This window comes from Malaclemys terrapin, chromosome 15, assembly GCF_027887155.1.
Source record: "Malaclemys terrapin pileata isolate rMalTer1 chromosome 15, rMalTer1.hap1, whole genome shotgun sequence".
Lineage (NCBI taxonomy): Eukaryota > Metazoa > Chordata > Testudines > Emydidae > Malaclemys > Malaclemys terrapin.
Genome location: NC_071519.1, coordinates 22048181 through 22067909, shown reverse-complemented (window position 1 = coordinate 22067909; position 19729 = coordinate 22048181). Strand labels below are relative to the sequence as shown.

General features: G+C 41.2%; 2 protein-coding genes across 2 annotated transcripts in view; one reads left to right on the top strand and one right to left on the bottom strand.

Annotated features, from left to right (window-relative positions):
- The window catches only part of BARX2 (BARX homeobox 2), a 49555-nt gene extending 36540 nt beyond the window's left edge, over nucleotides 1-13015 (bottom strand). The window contains exon 1 of the mRNA XM_054049535.1: nucleotides 12517-13015. Coding sequence (XP_053905510.1) covers nucleotides 12517-12703 — 187 coding nt within the window. The 5' untranslated portion in view covers nucleotides 12704-13015. The remainder of the gene's footprint in view (nucleotides 1-12516) is intronic.
- The window catches only part of ARHGAP32 (Rho GTPase activating protein 32), a 475360-nt gene continuing 464943 nt past the window's right edge, over nucleotides 9313-19729 (top strand). The window contains exon 1 of the mRNA XM_054049530.1: nucleotides 9313-9379. The gene's annotated coding sequence lies outside the window, so the exon portion shown is untranslated. The remainder of the gene's footprint in view (nucleotides 9380-19729) is intronic.

Here is a 19729-nt window from a genome sequence, read left to right as displayed (position 1 = left end):
CTTCGGAGAGGGGCGGCACGTCCAGCTATTCGGCGGCAATTCGGCGGACGGTCCCTCACTCCTGCTCGGAGCGAAGGACCTCCCGCCAAATTGCCGCCGCAGATCGCCATCGCGGCTTTTTGTTTGTTTGTTTGTTTGGCTGCTTGGGGCGGCCAAAACCCTGGAGCCGGCCCTGACGGTGAACACAGCCATTAGAAACGTTCTGGACCAGAGTCTAATTTATACTAAGGCTCCTTTGCACTGGTCTGGAATTTCCATCCACTTTAAGACCCTTTTACACAGCCGGAGCAATGTAAAGCGACCTTAGAGGGAATGGGAATCAGGCCCTTCATCTTTCATTTTGACACAGCTGTTTACAAAGCGTGACAATAAAACAGGACCCAACACCAAACCCTGCAGAATTCCTTTCAATGTTTGGCATAGAGTAAAAGGTCTCCTGTCTATGGGGACAAATATAAAATATATGGAGATATCCTATCTCCTAGAACTGGAAGGGACCTTGAAAGGTCATCGAATCCAGCCCCCTGCCTTCACTAGCAGGACCAAGTACTGTTTTTGCCCCAGATCCCTAAGTGGCCCCCTCAAGGATTGAACTCACAACCCTGGGTTTAGCAGGCCAATGCTAGTCCACTCAGATAGATAAGAATGAGCCCTACTCGTTCCCACTTATACAGTCACGATCCACAACATCCAAAGTTTTTGACAGATCGACGGAGAAAGCACTAGGAACCACAACCCCGTGAGCACACTCTGTCCCTCAGAACAAACACAAGCATGGAGACACTAGACTTGTCAGCATTCAAATGCTATAAATAAACACATTTGGGAACATACCTTTGAATTCTGCAGAAAATAATTGTATTAGGAGAAATTTTGGGCAGCGCTGAATATAAAAAGGATCAATATTTGGGATTTTTAAAAAAAAATCAAGAACTCTCTCTCCTACTTAAAGGCACATAACATGAAATAGAGACAAAGTCAGGGTTAAAAGTCATAATTTACAAAGCAAATGCCCTGACCTTTGTTGCTGATAACTCCTTACAAGAATCGTAGAAATGTAGGGTTTGAAGGAACCTTGAAAGGTTATCTAGTCTATTCCCCCATCCCAAGGTAGAACCAATTAAACCTATATTATTAAACCTGAAAGAATTTACAAGCCTACCTCATTTTTTATCATGTATGTTGTGTACCTTTTGTACTTTGTGCTTGACTCAGCTCAGACAACGGAAACAAAATATAATCCTTATCATGCTGGAACCTGATCTGCAAATGCTTAAACATATCTTTGCTCACATGAGTAGTCCCTTTAACTCAATGGCCTTACATGAGTAAAGTCACATGCGAGTAGGTGTGCAGGGTTGGGCCCTTTCTAAGTTACTCTCTAATCAATTTCACTTGCTTCTTCTCATGTGATTTTCAACTATATAGGCTTTGATAGATAGAAACATAGTTATAATGTTACTTGTTATAGCATTGTTTAACAACAGCCAAATGCTGCAACATTTGGGTTTCAAGCACTGTAAGAGATGTCTAAATCCAAACAACAACAAAATGGGTCCATGAAAATTTAAAAAAATAAATCTATCAGTCTGAGTCTTCATAAAAACTTTTGTTGTAACATGATTTAAATATAGGTACTAAACTACCTTATAATGTGACTTAAGTGCTTACAATAAAAGCATGATTCAAATTGACTCATTGAGGCACTGATCCAACTCCTATTTAATTGACTTCAGTAGGAGTGAAATTGAGCTCTAAGTCATTCTAAATAAAACAATCCATCAATTGTGCTTCACTCTCATCCCCAAACCCTGTTCCATCATTTATTATTGTTCTATAATGTATTCCCACAAAGCAAAAACAACTATTCCAATTCTAACACCGTCCCCTACTAGTCAACGGCCAGATTCGCTATTAGAGAGAGCAGGTGGGCGAGACAATATCTTTTACTGGACCAGCTTCTTTTTGGTGCGTCAGGCAAGCTGTTGAGTTTGCACAGAGCTCTTCTTCAGGTCTGTGTAAACTCCAAAACTTGTGTCTCTCACCAACAGAAGTTGGTCCAATAAAAGATATTATTACCTCACCCACCTTATCTCTCTAATATGCTGGGACCAAGGCAGCTACATCAACACTGCCAGCTTCACTGTTATCGAGTGATCTAAAACAAATCTACTAGTGAAAAGCAACTAAAATGGACATCAGTCTGCAATGATCTACAGTCCCTTCTATCACCCTCCTGCTTTATAGAATATTTCAAATATCAACTATTCCAGCCTTCAGTCTTCAGAAAATAAAAAGTATTGCAAGTGTTGAGATCAAATGGGAGTTTTGAACAAAAACAAATGGAAGGATAAAGGCAGGTGTATTTGTAAAATATTCATGGAAACGCTCGGCAATAAAACAGGAGAATATGTCCTAGATTATTCATTATTATTATAGGTTTCAATGAGATTTTTCACATCTTTTATTGCTTGTGAATAAGGGCAAACCCCAACATACAATCTTCCTAATATATTTCAATACAGCTTTGTGGCTACATTTTAAGCTCTTCCATATATGTACGTTAGTACAGTGAATCCTATCCAGGGAACAACCTTATTAGTCTTAAAAGATCTCCTAAGTAACCACAAACATATGTACATTTCTTTGCCTTGCAGAACACCTCTCTTAAGCCACCCCATCCTTGTGTGTTTACTTACAAGAGGTTTTATTATATATGTGTAGTATATAGGGAATAGGCTCCTGTATGCCTAAAGAAATAGAATCCTGTTCCCTCATCTGCTTTAATAGTGAGAATTAAAGCTGATCAGGATTTTTTGGATGAATCCACTGAAATCACAGGATTTGCATCATCTGAGGATATGGCCCTGAGTAACGTATTGTTTTTGCCATGCGTAATCTGGAATATAAATGTTCTATTAATATATGGATCCCTAAAATGCAGGGCTTCTCCTCCAAAACAGCAGTGGGAGTGAAGTACTGTACTTGGACTAGGTTTATATTGAAAGCTATCTCTTATTTTGAAATAAATCAGTAAATAGTGTAACAACACTACATGAAATACCCCACAAATGTAGGAGCTGATAATTCAAGTTTTTACTTGGGTGAGCAGTACCATTAAAATCAGTCAACTAATTACATGAGTAAAGAATACTAATGCGGTAAGGGTCTGCAAACTAGAATCCACACACCCACATTCACACACCCACACACACACACAAAGTTATTGTTAGGGTGTTTTACAAGCCTCAGAGATAAAAACATTTGAAATTTTTCCATCAAAACTTTTTTTGTGAAAAAGTGTTTCTTTTTCAACTAAACAAAAGTTTTGCAGAAAATGTCCATTTTTTCCCCCCAAAATGGGCTTTCATAAAAAAAACCTTGAAACCCAAAAATAAGCCTTTTTTGTTTGTTTGCGGATTGTGGTTTTTAGACCCATAACATTTCAAAGAAAAGTTGACAAAAACATTTTTTTCAATCAATATTTTTCCATAGGAGAAAAAACAAATCATTCCCAGCCATCTCTAATAATGGACACGATCCTGCTGTCATTGACTGCCATTGACGTCACTGAGAGAAAATTCCCTTATTGCAATATATATACACCTCTACCTCGATATAACGCTGTCCTCGGGAGCCAAAAAATCTTACCGTGTTATAGGTGAAACCGTGTTATATCGAACTTCCTTTGATCCGCCGGAGTGCGCAGCCCCCCCCCCCACCCGGAGCGCTGCTTTATATCCGAATTTGTGTTATATTGTGTCACGTTATATCGGGGTAGAGATATACATACACCATATAGCTATGCGGAGATACATATAGAATAAATGTTGTTATGGTCTAAAAGAAAATCATTTGGGGTAGATAACTTAGCAAGATTCAGAATTGTCCTCTCATGTTGGAGGGAGAGGGGAATCTTCACAAGGAAGCAACTATATTTCTTCAAAAATAAACAGCTTGGCCCTCCTGCTGCTACAACTTATACTGGTATAACTTCACCGACTTCACTGGAGTTGCTCCTGATTTACACAAGGGAAACTGAGAGCAGAGTCAAACCCTTTGTGAGCCCCCTGGTCTATACCATATTAAACTCAATATCCATCTAAGTACTTAAATGGCCCTCCCCACCATAGGGTGTTATTGATTACCCAGTGTTCCTTAGAGCTACATTCTGTGCATGAGGGATAGTGGAAAGGATTCAGTTAATAAATAAAAATGGACAGTAAAATTAAAGGAAGAAGAAATATTAAATATTAAATATTTACTGTGTGAGCCCAGATTGTAATGCTCGAATTTTTCAAAGATTCCACTAAAATGAAACTTTTTAGTCAATTTCACATCGACCCACAAGAAGCTTCTCAGCTAGACCCTGCTCGGTTGCTAGAAACTGAACCACACTCAGAATAAAAGCCGTCCGGAGGGAGAAATACACAACAGGAATCCACCTCCGGTGTTTTCCTGGATGCAAACACTTACAAGACCTCGGGATAATGTGCTATATTTAAACCTGCTCTGAAACACATTCTTCACACTCAGACAATATGTGTGAACGATGAAGCACGTGGTTCTACGAAAACATTCCTATCAGGCCTGGAAACTAAAAGCAAAGCAAACGAGGAACAGTCATCTGTATCGATGCTGAACAGATATTGGTTGAGGTCATTTCCATGGGACCTAATCCTGCTCTCCCTTACACCACGTTATTGTAGTGTATTCCATCAATTTACACCTGCTTTCCTCTGGTGTACATGTTAGGAGAATCAGGCCCTACGACCTGTTTTCTAGCTAATTCAGGTTAAAACAGATAAGGATCGACAGCCCTTAGTGAAACCAGTACCTCCCTACACGTGTATATGCTACCAGCTTCCACACAACCCAGCTGGAGGGACTCTTCATGTTTTCACGTTGATGGGAAGGTTGTTTTTTATACACTCTGAAGACCCATGGCCTGACCCTGAGTGCACCCCAGACTCTCATGGAAATCAGGGAATGATTGGGGATGTGCAAGGAAATCAGGGTCCACTCCCTTTGTGGGACAGATTCTGCTGTCAATCACACCCATGCAGCCCCTCTGAGTAGAACCCAATGCTTGTATCCAAATGTATAGAAATCAAGGAGGCTGCACAGTAGTAACCATGAGCAGAGTGTGGCCCCGCTCTCGACACGCATCAGCACTGGTTAATAAACATGTACAATGAATACACCTAGTAATCTCTCTGCAGTGTCTAGCTGCTAATTGTCAAGGGCCCATTCCACACCTCAGATTTTTACTGTATATTGCATGCAATAGCATAAACCATACCTCACTTCTACATTTTTCAATGAAGACAAAAGACACAAAGGCATTTGAAAGTCGTCACAGAGTCCAGAACCCTTCTCTACCGGCCAAGTCCCCTAAATTAACCCCTACCATGGCCCAAGGCCGTGTCCTTCCTGAACTCAAAACTTTCAAAATGTTCATTCTATGGTGCCTGCATTTTACAGAAGCCCACAAAACACCACCACCACCAATAATAATTAATAAAATACTATGTGCCACATCAGTTTTCAAACAGAGTGCTCCATTGACTCCAGTGGGATGTTCTATTTAAAAATCTCTGGTACACAGGGTGACCAGATAGCAAGTGTGAAACGTGGGGCACTTTTGGGGGGGTGGGAGGGGAAGGTATAGTTGCATATATAAGACAAATCCCCTAATATCAGGACATCTGGTCACCCTACTGGTATATGACTCTTAGGTAATGCACTAAAAATAACCTTGGGTGAGCTCAGGCAGTACTCGGTCAAGTTTTTAAGCAAAGGTGTCCAAATGAAAATCTTGGCTTACTTATATCTGTGCTTATTTTTCACACAGTGGCACAAAAGTGATATAGTACAGGGCTCCTTTGTAATGCTGGAGTTTTTCAGATCTAGGATTTTCTGTTCGGTTTCAGTAGAAAGAGAAGGGTCATTTGTAATATTCGGACCCCCGATCCAGCTTTGAATCTCAGATACTGTCAAAGGCCTGAGTGTATTCAGGTCCAAGACATTGGCTCAGGCCCTTCTCTAAATATTTAATTATTGTTATCATTAGCCAACTCATAATTTTCTTTCATGCGTCATATTTTAGCATTTGCCACTTTATAAATTATTTTTTCTGCTGCAGATATACAGAACATCCAGGACAAAGTCTAGGCATCCTGAAGCACGCCAAGCTCTTTAAAATTATTGGTAGGGACTAATCTTCAGTCATTACAGATTGACACAACTCCACTGAAGTCAACAGAGTTATGCCAATTTACATTACAGGGTCTGACTTTTCTTTGGCATAATAATTGCATCGATAATTTTTCCTGCCAAGCTTTGATTTATGCTAAACAGGAAGAAGTTTGTCTTTTGAGATTCTGACAAAGCTCAAACTTCATGACTGAAAGGCAAAACAATGTGTGCATGGATGGTTTGGAGGAGAATCTTATGGCAAAGTCTAGTAAAAGGTTTGGATATGCCCATGTATTTCACTGCATATTAACATGCATGTATCATACAGTCTCCCTACATTGTAAAGTATTTCTTCAAGTACCTTACTATTATTAGGAATATTTAGGAACATCTTAATAAAGGATCCAGAGTGATCTGGAAATTTATACTTGAGAAATAATTATGCATATTTTTTCCAGGGTTACTGATGTCTTTTGCATTTTGTCTTTACTGTTTGACATCAATCAATAGGATTTTATTGGTCTTTGTAACTGAAACTGACAGATGCCATGTTTTTTAAAAAGAGAGACTTGTTTTCTTGTTTGCATCACTGTACAAATATGTAGGCGAAGGGGACTACAATATCAGTTTCTATTCGCAGAATCTTTTATAGATGTTGAACTTGATAGAATCTGATGAAGTCTGCGCCTGCTGTTGCTTTGGGGCTGTATTAACAAAAAGGATGATTTTGGCCTCTCTCTCTGGTTTTTAGTTCTGGGCAGATAGAGTTGTGTTATACTCCTGTGATGGCAATTCAATCCCAGCTGAAGATGCATGACTGACAGGAGCTTTGGTGTACTCAGGTGTAAATTAGTCTGGTAGAAGGTATTACCCACAACTTTACATTTGTTTTACTTAACAGGATTAATACAGCTGTTATGTTTCAGATAATAGGCTTTGGGTGGAAGGGGATCTCATTTTTCTCCACACTTTGATACACATGCTGTATCCATTCCCCTTTCCTTTCCCACAGTTCCCTGCTCTCCCCCAGGAACTCCGTAACAGTATCCCTTCAATTAAAAGGAAAAGGTCTGGCTAAACATTAGCCCAACACAAATGATTTCCACCCGGATTTTAAATAGTGTCCCAGATCAAATTCAAAGTGGAGTTAGCTTGTCCATTCCTAGGCTTTTTCAACCCAGACCACATGGAATTTCATATTGCTCTGCAGTCATTGGTCTAAAGATGAGCTGCTTTAAGACATAAGAAATCTACTTTCTCCGTGTGTTTTCCTAAAAGTTGACACGCCTGACAGAAGTTCAGGTATATCAAAGTTCACGCTTTGCTGCATAAGCCCACAACTTCCCATAGGATCCAACATTTATAGATGCCCTGTAGTTTAATCCACATAGCAAAAAAAAGAGAGAAAAGAAAACAGTAGTCCAAAAAGCTTTAACCTGGGCCTCTCCCTCTCTCCCTTGGGGAAAGATGTCAAACAACTATTCCAGTCTTCAATAGATTTTACATTAGAGAATCATATTTCTCAAGTCTCAGGTAAAAAATATATATATATATAGAACTGAGTCATGTCTCTACTGAAATCAATGGAAAGTATCATTTCAGTGGGAGCAGAATAAAGCTAGGAAAGTCACCTTTGGAGGCATGCTGTCCCATTGGTATCTATCAAGGAGGATAACTAGAAGAGGATTAACATTTTCAAAAGGGCCGAAGTGGATTTAGGGCCTTGTCTATACACAAAAGTTGTAGCACTTTAACTATTCTGATATAGCTAAAATGGTACAACTTCCATGGATGCGGTTATAAAAGTGCTTATACTAGTATAGCATTCCCATACGGGAAGGCAAATAATCTATACCAGTGAAAGGCACTTTGTTACCAATATAACTGCGTCCACGCTAGGGGTGGTATTAGTGTAATTACTTCAATTAAAAAAATAAAATAAAAGCATACCCCTAACTGAAATAGTTATCCTGATACAAAAACTTGTGTAAACCAAGCTTCTAAGTCACTGGGGCATTTTACTCAAGTTCTGATGAGCAACAGTACAGATGTTGTGGGAGATGGAATACGCAGAATAGGCAAACACAATGAATGCCCAAAGAATGTCAGCTTTGATGAACTGAAACAGAGCCCCGACCCAAAGCTCTTGGGTTCTTTTCTATCCAACAACCCTGTGAATATAAATAGTTTAGAGGCTGCGTAGAGCAAATACTATTTGTTTTTATTACTATTTAACATCAGGGACTCCAGGGATAACGTTTTGTTTTTAAGTATCCAGTGCCCTGGCTTTTATTTTTCAAAGGATCCAACTTATTTTGAAGGGACCAGTTCCAGGAAAAGACGATGCAGTTACAGTTTGGCCCTAGAAACTGAAACATCTTTGATTTCCAAACACTTACAGTATACATTACCCCAAGAGCTAACCGGGTGTCAGGTTTAATGATTGAAGTCAAGATTAAAAAAAAAAAAGCCAATAAACAGGATAGAATTAATACAGGCTCATTCAAGCATATTTTTGTTTACTTATATTTTTAAATATTAGGCATTTTGATAATAGATTCCTACTCCGTTGGAAATAATATCTGAAGGCTTCTCTGACCTTCAAATCATACAATAACAAAACCCCCAAAATAGAAAACTTTAAATAATAGAACTACAACAATTAATAAGTCAGGTTAGTTAGTTAGTTGCTACATAACATGCAAAGGCCATTAAATGAATGAACAGAGATATTCTTACTGTCCAAGATATCAGAGTCCAAGAAGCTAGCATCAGAGAGCTATTAACAACCATCTGAAAAATATTCCTCTTTATTAAGAATATATAATTTTTGGCATTTGATTATGGTGAATCTTAACCACCACATATGTTGAACCTGGCTAACTATTTTGTGCTAAGTTATATACTTGCAGGGCCTTCTTGTTGCTTTTTGTCAACAAATGTCAGGCGTTTACACTTCTACAGTAAATGTAAGTATACCATAATGGGTCTCTTTTATAGTGAAGTTATTCCCCCCTCTCCCTCCCAATTTTACTCTGGGTATGATCCAAGCCCAACAGGAGTCTTTCCATTGACTTCAACGGGCTTAGGTTCAGAGGTGTGAACATCCCCTCAACCAGAACTTCGGATACGTTGAAACGATTCAGAACTTTCATTCTGCTTCTCTGGCACACTCTGCAGGGTAAGTTCATTCTGTGCTGATTTCACTGCACATGTTAAATATTTAACTCTTGACCGTAGGCAAAAGAAAAATGTTTTTTCTTTGGTTTCCAGTGCTTCTAAGATCTCTCTTCCGATCAGAAAGGGGCAATGTTGGATACCTGCGCTGCTTTAGACATGACATTTTTTATCATCAACCCAAGAGGGGCCCTCAAACAAATGTTAAAGGCCTATCTCCCTTAGCCAGCTTGGAGAGTAAATGCATCAAAACGTAAAAAGACAGCCAAGCAGTAGGGTAAATGCCACAGTGCTACCTTTTCTTTTGAAATGTTTGATCTGGACAGTAGGTGATTATTTGATTTGCTTTATGTGTTTTTTTAATCTTTCATCTTTATTTATATTTATGTGTTTAACTCCATTTCTTGGCCAATGACAGAATTTCCTCACTTATAATAAAAGGATTCACATGACCTAAATTTTTAACTGTAGCTATAAATCCACCGGTGGCTTACAGTTTGAAAGTGTGGACTATTGTAGCCACTTCTCTTATGGGTTTAATCCCACCAGCAAATCCCTCCCAGTGCTTCTCAACCAATGCAACTTTATGAAGCATATTCCAGTAGAAACCAGAATCTTCAATCAACCCAGTCATGGCATAGGTCAGATGGATTTGGGGCTATTAGCAGAATCCCTAGGGGAAATTCAATGAACTACTAAACACAGAAAGTAACAGGGTTTAAATAATTAGAACATATGTGTCATGATAGCATCATCCACGACTGCTGTGTCAGTTCATTTGACTATGAATTATTATCTCAGCCTTGCAAAACCAGCGTTTTCCATAGCTGGCATGGAATCACCCATAAAAATACACTCAACCTTCCCACAGGCTTGATGATAATGAAACAGCTAATGACAGTTTATTCACCCATCAAAACTAAATCAGAAGCGCTTACCCCAGATAAGCAGCTAAGAATTGTTTTATAATGCTGAACTATTTTTACAGCCCTGTAAATTACTGGATGTTTGGGTTATTGCTCCTCTGAAAGTCTTGGGGGATTTTTGGTAGCCTGTTTTCTTTTATGGTACTTCCCCTCTATGTAAAATAGAATTGTCCTACAGTGAAAAGAGAAAAATCTTTACTCTGGAGTGGAAGGTTAGTCTGGTCCGATTCCTGCATGACTGGAGTTAACGGGTGTTTTGCCATTGACTCCAACGTGAGCAGGACTGGCCCTCCGTAAGGATTTGCAGCCTGCACTCTGCTGTGCATTGGAGCCATTGGGGACTTTCATTCCACTTTCGCTATGGACAGAGATTCACTGGCTAAACTGTAGCAGAGGATTAGCTGCAAAAAATCCCTTGCCGGTGGGATCTTGATTAATAACTATCCCTTCCACCAGAAGTATGTCAGTGGTTGGTTAAAAACCAAGCAGGAATCAATATGAGGAAATTTATGAATAAGAACTGCACTATAACCACCCTCTCTCCAAAAGCAGGTAAAATTGAGGTTTGCTACCGTATTGGCCTCCAGCATCTTTCTATTTAATTAGTAATATTTGCAAATTGCTACGGTATTGGCCTCCAGCATCTTTCTATTTAATTAGTAATATTTGCAAATTGGGGTATTGAGGCAGGGAGAGCTGTAGATCTTGCAAGAACTAAATAAGTCCCTATTTTTAAAAAAATTTAAAAATCTATGGGTCAGACTGATGTCACTTAAATCAAGTTTTACACCGGTATAATTTCATTAAGATCAGTGAGGTTCCTCTTCATTTACTCCCAGAGGAATCGGGGGGCCAAACTGTGGGGGATCAATCTGTAGGCAGCACTCCCCACTGATTTCAGCAGAGACTTCTTGTATTTTCAGGTTCAGAACATTCCATGCATTTTTAGCACCAGCATTACCAGGAATTGGTCCTTTAGAAACATTTTTTGAAATAACTTGGATTTTTTTTTAATTATCAGTTTTATCATTAGGTTCTCCAAAGTTATAAAATGTTTCTACTAAAAGTGTGTGGGGAGGACACAGAGTTTTGGGGAGAATAAAAGTCTGCTGAGCCCTCTAACTGCTTAGCGGTCTTGCAAAGTTCATAGTGTCTTTGCGAGGAGAAAACTTTTCTGCCTGTAATGTATCAGAAGAGTGACATTTATTTTGGGTGCACGCCTAACAAACTGCATCAGACTAATTTGTTTGCAAAAGCACATATGGCTCTGATTCTGCAAATCACTTCCACTGAAGGCATCCGTCAGTTGAAGTGAGTGGGCTCCACAGCTGTGCGGGAGTCTACTGGTGCAAATCTGTACGTAGGATCTAGCCCTGTGTTTGTAACATGAACAGAATGTTTTCCGTTTTCCCATTTGGTACGTCCTAACTTCTTCCAAAGCTAATGGGAGATTTGGGTATCCAAATAATGCAAGATCAGGCCATTGAACAACAGTGGAACTATTATTACTAGGGCTATTATTATTATTATTTTATTATTATTATTTATTCGTGTTCCCACTGATGTCACTGACAATTTTATAAGTGACTTCTCTGAGTCTTGATCAAGGCTTTAATCCATCTAGTAGGGGGTATATATGTTCTGGATATTTTCCCCCCAACCATTTATTTGTGGATGTTCCAGAGAGAGCAGAAGATGGATCTGTTGCAGAGGGAGGTAAATAGGGTGTCACTGGATATTTAGCAAACCACAGAAAAATGCAGAGCGTAGAGGAAAGATGCATCGACTGGCTGAGGAGTTTGTGAATGTTTTGGCCAGAGAGGAGAGCGTTTAGGGGAAAGGGTTTTCCTTAGTTCACCGCTACAAATATGTCGTTGCGCCTGCAGAGTCCACACTGGGAAATCGAGCTACTTTATTGCCTCTGACAGCCACCACACATTAAAAAGGGCTTTGCTTGCAAATCTTTTCTGTGCACTCTCAGCTCCCCACCACACACTTGCTTGTTCCAATCCCAGGCGAAACCCTAGCACCCAGGGTTTTTGCAGAGACAAAAAATCCCTTCCCTTGTGGTGGCTGGGCACTGCAAAATCTCAGGGAGCTTGGTGCCAGGGTCAGACACACACACACACACACACACACAGATCCAGCCTTCCTGGGAGGTAGATGCAGAAGGGGAATGGGTGGGGAGGGAAGATGAGAAAATTCAAGCTCTTACCAGTACAGGAGTGCAGAGGTTTGGGTCTGACGATGAGAGAAGGGCAGACAGAGTAAAGGGAAAGTTTCTCAAAGTAATCGCAGGTCTCCTTGGATAGGATCTCATCGATCATGAAAGTCTTGTAGCGCCTCCTGGCTGCCTTGAGCTGCCCGGGGGAGGCGAGCCTCAGCTCGCCATAGCAGTGCATGGTGGAAGCCCCCTTCCCCGAAGAGCGGCCCGGGCTTTGGGACGCCGGAGAAAGGAACTCTCTCTTCCTAAGGGGCGTGGGGAGGGTCCCAGGGAGCGGAGCGGGGCTGCCAAAGGGTGGCCCCCCACCCCAGGCGTGGTCTCCGCGGCTTGCCGGGGTGAATGAGCGCTCTCCAGCGTGCGCTCGCTCGGCTGCTATATAAACCTCCCGATAAGCATCTCGCCGAGCCCTTTTTAGGACACTTCAGCTGTCAATCAGGGCAGCCTCCGGCTTCTCTTGTGCTCATCCCCTGCGCTCCCTGCTTCCCCCTGCTCGCGGCTGGGAGGATCCCGGGCGCACGGGCGCGCGCGCTCTATTTTAAGCGACCGGGGTGTGTTTTTAATTCGGCTTTGCCTTCCAATGCTGGAAAGCTTCCAGGGTGACTTTTTCTCTCTCTCTCCCCCCACCCCCCTGTAATTAGTTTAAGGCTTGAAAATTCAAGTAGCAATGTGGCCCATCAGGAAGTTATTAAGCACTTTGGAACAATTGTACAGAGAGAGCAAATACACACCAGCGCTCTGAAATGTGTTGCAGAGAGAAGCTTGCTTAGCTTCAGGACAATTAATTACCTATTTTCCTCCCTTTGCACGAACTGTCTGTAAGAAACACTCGTTTGTGGGTATGTACTTGTGCACACACCAACCCACAAATGAGTATTTCTTTACCGACAGTTCGTGTAAAGGGAGGAAAAATAGGAGGTAATTACGTGTTCAGAAGCTAATGGAGCTTTTATAATGGCTAAACAATTAAGGAATTTGCTGTGTTTGCGGCCAAGGGCTTGGAGTATTATACAGAGAGCACTATAGGTGTACTGTATTGTAACCACTTTCTTCACTAATGCAGCATTAGTCGCTCTTGGGTTGTTTTCAGATGAGTTTCTGCCCGGCCATTTTCTCTCAGCTGTTTATTAGATAACTTGGTGGTGTTTGGAAATGCGGTTTTTCCCCCTACCGAGTAGTACTGAACACCTCGCTCCAGAGTAATAAAACTCAGATTAAAAATGGAAAGAGATTCTTGGCAAATAGTGTCACTTTCATTGCTTGCAAGTGTTTTGCAGAAATTATTATTTCTTAATGTTCCATAATTGTTCTTAAGTGCTGCTCCTCATTTTCTCGTCTCCTTTTAAGCAATCATGTGTCAATTCGTTTACTTCTAAAGATTATTAATTTTTCTTTGTTGTTTAACTTCAAATGCCTCTGGGCTTTCGTGCAATTTTCCTGCGCTATGCAGAAGCCAAACCTTTCCTGATGACTTCGCTCGATTTTTATTTCTCTGGTTTATGTTCATACTGTGTCAATTTCTTCCCGATTTGCAGGAAGAATCGTTCTTGAGATAGGGATTTGTATTGCTGTTAGAAATGATCCCACGCCTCGTTTTGAACAGGATTTTTTCAGCACAAGAATTATTTGAATTACTTTTGACATCAATTGTTTGTTGATTCTGGTCTGTCCCTCATTAACTAAATTGCGTGAATCTACTATATGATGCAAACAATTGTTAAATTAATTAAGAAAGTAGCTATATACTGAATGTTTCTAAGTACAGATTTATTATTAGATGTCATAAATACATTAATATATTCTGCAAAACTGTATTGCTCACTTTTTTATTTTCAAAGTAACGTTGACCTATAAGATAACACACCATATATTTTAATTTTTAGAAAGTTGAAAAATTATAGATTTCGTGTTTGTTTGTATGGAAAGTATTGTGTTTTGAAAGAGAAAAAACAATCTATTCAGAGTCTTTAGCATGGAGTTTGTTCGGGTAACTTTTTGTTTGCTGTGGTTCCATTATAAAACATATATTGGAATCCTGTTAAAATTGTCTTCCGTTTGATCAATATTTCTTTTTCTATTGCAAATATTGTTTGGTTTTACGGTCTATTTTGAGAACCATAAAAATAATATGGATATCCTTTCTAAGCACTGTCAAAAATTGGAATAGCAAGCTCAGGGAAACAGACGATCTAATTTTGATGTTTTCTTCAAATATAGAGAAATTTTTAAAATGTACAGATACCTGTTTTTAAAAACCCCAATCAGCAATTTTTATAAATCAGAGAGAGAACACCAATAATCTTTGTTCATTAAAAGTAATTAGGAACGCATCAATATTTAAAATAAATAGTATTTTATTTACTACACTTGGAATATACTTTGTTCATTCTTTCTGCAGCTGAGAAATTAAGGTGATTACAGTAAACAGGAATTGAATTAAAATGGTAAGGGATGAGTTCAAATAAAAATGTGCCCGAATGCTCTTAATTATTTTTATTTTTAAATTGAAGAACTGTTTACATTGCTAAACCACCCCAAAAATATCTCGAGGGATTAGATTATTTTATAGTAATCATAGCAATATCCAGTTTTTAATTCGAAAACAAACAGATTTTAAAAACTACACTTTCAATGCAACAGATAACACGAATAATTATTATTTCAAAGAAATAAAATATCTAACGATAACTCAAAGTGTCATAATAAATAGCGAACGTTTGCTGGTCATAAGTAAATAAATAAAGTCCTAAAGAAGTCAGGGTTTGAATCCTGAAACGGAAAAACCCCACAATATATGAAAGGAAATAGGGTCATTATGCTTCCTTGCGTTTGCTGCGCCTTCTCTGTTTGTGGCTAGTAGCTGGAGATGGGCAATTTCCCCTGGCATTTCAGAGTGCAGTTGCTGGAGTGAAATAGCTTTAAGGGAAGCTGACAAGACACAGCAGATAAATCTATGACTTCTGCTAATTTTAGGGTGCAGGACAGATGCTGGGAGTGAAACAGCCTTTCATGAAATTGACAAGCTGCAAAGCAGAAATCTATTTCAGTGGCGCTGTCGATCTATTGGGGATCGACTTATCGCGTCTACTGAAGACGCGATAAACTCGATCCCTGATCGCTCTGCCGTCGACTCGGGAACTCCACCGCGGCAAGAGGCGGCAGCGGAGTCGACGGCGGCGCGGCAGCGGTCGACTTGCCGCGTCCTCACAGCCAGGTAAGTCGACCTAAAATACGCAACTTCAGCTATGCTAGCTGAAGTTGCATATCTTAGGTCGACCCCCGCTGTAGTGTAGCCCTAAGGACTTGGGTCCTTTATTGTCTGGTTTATTTCACTCCTGCATCGGAGCTGACACTTCGGTCTTTACCAGGTTCTCATCAGCCACTCCAGGAGCCGCAAACTCCCCGGCTAGATCCCAGGGAGAGCTGAATTGGCAGATGGGATCAGTTTTCTGAAGTGTCCAAAAGAACTTTGTTAATAATGAGAATTTTAAAAAAAGAAAAGAAAAAAAAAGCTAGAGCAATAAGATGGGTTATGTGGTATGAAACACACGCTGGCTGTCAATCATAAAAGGAGTGCTTTGGTCAGGAATAATCAGGGGTTTTGTTTCCAACATTAATGAAGTGGCTGGAAAACCAAACATCTGCCAAAGAGACTCAAATCCCGCACAGCTGTTGGAGCCACCAAGCGTCTCCCGAAGCAGGGCTGCCTGTCTGGTAACTCCTTCTCCCCTATGATTGCTTCACTCCCAAGAAATGGGATGAGTGGGGATGGATGGGGAGGAAAAGGAAGGTGAAATGCATGCCATGGTATGTGTGTGAGAGAGGGGGGGAATTGGCTGTAATTTGGGGGGAGGAGGAGGAGGGATACCTGTACTCTACAAAGGGCAGATCAGCCTGAGGTATATAACAGTAACTGGTTGGGACTTCTGCATGTGCCCTTTTACTCAAGGGGGAGAGCGTGTGTGTGTGTGTATAAAAATCCAGGGACTTGATCCTGCAGTCCATTGTCTCCGATGAATTTTGTTTCTGCAAGGACAGAATCAGAATCAGGGAAGAAATAGGCAAGAATCTAAGCACGTTTGTCAGTTTAGGATCTTTCATGATGAAGACAAGAGAACTCATCCCTGTGACAGGGGAACACAAGCAAATCGTGCAAATAACAGTCACCCAGCCCCGGAAAGAGGCTTTCAATGGAGAGAGGATGAGTGGCCTTGTGCTTCAGGCTGCAGGAGACGTGGGTTCTGTTTCCAGCTCTGGTGCCAGCTTGTTGTCTGACCTCAATCCAGTCATAGGACTTTTTGGACAACACCGGTGACCTGACACACTGTTGCCCTGCACCTTCATTTACACCAGTGCAGAGCAGGCATCAAATAATAATACCAAGTAGATCTCACAGCAGTTGGCAAAGTAGGTCAGAATTCTTAGCCCCATTTTACAGGTGGATTTTACAAATGCCACCTAGTCAGAATGCACTGGCTTTGCACAGCTGTGAATGACTGCAGGCGGTGCGGGCCCTGAGAAAGTTAAGTAACTCCAGCACTACTGGAAGTATTCATTTTAGACAGTGCACAGGAGCTCTGAGAAGGGTTAGATGCTGCATCCTGTCTACTCTAGGACTTCTCCTATTTGCTAACGTGGATATAGCAGCACAGGGGAAAAGGTTGCTTTCTCCCTGCCCCCGCCATGGCTAGTGAGGAGAATTCAGTCCCAAAGGACCCGTCAAATTAGCTCCCTTCACCAGCACAAAATCCACACACAGAGAGAACAATCTGAAAGGCAAATACCATTTTGCCACCTGTCTGGTTCTCCTCAAAAGTACCTGAGCTGGGGTAGTCAATTATTTTTGGCAAAGTCCAAATTTCTTGGGCACGGTCTAGTCAAGGGCCAGATTCCAGAGAAAATAATAATTAAAAAATAACAATAACGATAACAATAAGTAAATAAAAAGATTTTGGGGTCCATTCAAAAGCATCTGGCAGTCCGGATTTGGCCCCCGGTCCGCCCATTGACTACCCCGATCCTGAGCCTTAAAACACATCGCTTCTTGCCCTGCACTCTTTGCTGTTCCAAGGGCGCCTTTCAGAAGACCCCGTGCTGCTATTTTTTAAGTCTCTGGATTTCTTTCCCTCTATTTCCAGTTCAACTCCTTTGGGGGGAAAAGTGACAGACATATCAGTTTGCAGGATTATGATTTCAGGGATGCTCTATTTTCAGTATTCTCATTAAAACCTGGATGAGGAATAGAGAGAAAAGGAGAAGGAGGAAGAAGGTGATCTCAGTGTATGATTGGTGGGGCAGACGGCTGGGCAGGCAAACCACTGGAAATCGCGGCACTAGCACCTGGCTATGAATGCTGTTGATTTAGCACATCTGTTGGCTTCACTCACTCCACCTCACACTGTGCCCAGAGAGATTAGAAGGAGGATTTGCCTTACATGACGTTCTTCACAATTTCTGCTTTCCTCGCTGTCCTAAGACTGGTGCAAAGTGCCAGTTGTGGCTATTCTGCAGGTCAAGTCCTATTTCTATGTTTGGCCATCCAAGCTGGTACAGTTTTCTTCCTGTACATCCCAGCTTCCCCAGTCCTGATTCTGGGCTCATAGCAGTTGCAAGAAAAAAACACCCCAAATGTTTACCTGCCAAAAGGAGGCCTACATTTCTTGGCATATACTCAGGTGTACATGGTATCGATACAACACCCATCGGAAAATCTGCACCACCCCATAAACATCTCTCTAAACATCTCCAATTCTGCCAGTGATCCTGCCCCATGACTGGTACGGATTTATTCTATCCGGTTTGGTGTGTTCCTTGGTGCCCTATATAATGGCAGGGCACACCCACCGCTAAGCTTGTGGAGTACGAAATAATGCAGTTCAGGAGAGCATTTGCACTCTGAGGGATCCAATCTGGCCACTGCTGAAGCCAAAGGCAAAACTCCCTTTGATTTCAATGGGAGCGGGCCTTAAAACAAGGGAAGCTGTTAAGTTAGTGTGTCTGTGTTCCTACAGGAATGGGCTTTGTGCTACCTGGAAAGGAATTAAACCATGCAGAATTGATCACATTACAGTTGGCCCAAATTGGCCTATTATAAAAATAGGTCAGTTAAATTGGAGATACAAGCCGATTGCAGGAAGAACAAGATTATGCAGTTTACACATCCCTACTTGGAGGCAGCATAGTCCAGGGCACTGCACTATGAGCCAAGAGACCTGGGGTCTGCATGTGACCTTGGGCAAGTCATTCCCCCTGTCTGTGCCTCAGTTTCTCCATGTGTGGAATGTGGCCAGTGCTTTGAACTTCCTTTGTAAAGTGCCTTGAGATCTGCGCATGAAGAGCTCTGTGTAAGGCTAGGTCTACACTACCCGCCTGAATCGGCGGGTAGAAATCGACCTCTCGGGGATCGATTTATCGCGTCCCGTTGGGACGCGACAATCGATCCCCGAATCGACGCTCTTACTCCACCAGCGGAGGTGGGAGTAAGCGCCGTCGACAGGAAGCCGCAGAGGTCGATTTTGCTGCCGTCCCTACAGCAGGGTAAGTCGGCTGCGATATGTCGAATTCAGCTACGCTATTCGCGTAGCTGAATTTGCGTATCTTAAATCGACACCCCCCCCGTAGTGTAGATGTAGCCTAAGAGCATGGTGCTGTTAGGGTGATCCCGCCCAGTTTACACATTCAGGGCCTGATTCTGATGTGACACCACTGGAAATGCAGAGTGGAATTAAATGAGTGTGAGATTAGAATCAGGCTCTCATTCTGGAGGTTTTCTTCCCATCATATCACAAAGTAGAAACCAGCGACACATCTATAAAGAAATCTGTCATGAGCTCTAATAACAATAATAATAATGAATACTTTGTAATTATATTAGTGCCTTAAACTGAAGGATATTAATGGCTTTTGGGAACAGCATGTAATTAAGCTTCTCCTCACAACTGTCAGGTAAGTAAGTATTATTATCCACAAGTTCTAGAAAATTAACCCGAATCACAGAAAGGTTAAGTGACTTGGCCAAAGACTGTGGCAGACCAGGAAACAGAACCCCAGAGTTCTCCCCAGCTCCAATTTCACCGCAATGAAAGTGAAGAAAATAACTTAAGCCTCGGTTTATCTAACCACTCCCTTTAAGTAGCTGTCATTATCTCAAGCCCGTCTCATGACTATGCTGCAGCCTTCAGGCCCATTCCTGTGTACCATGTGAACC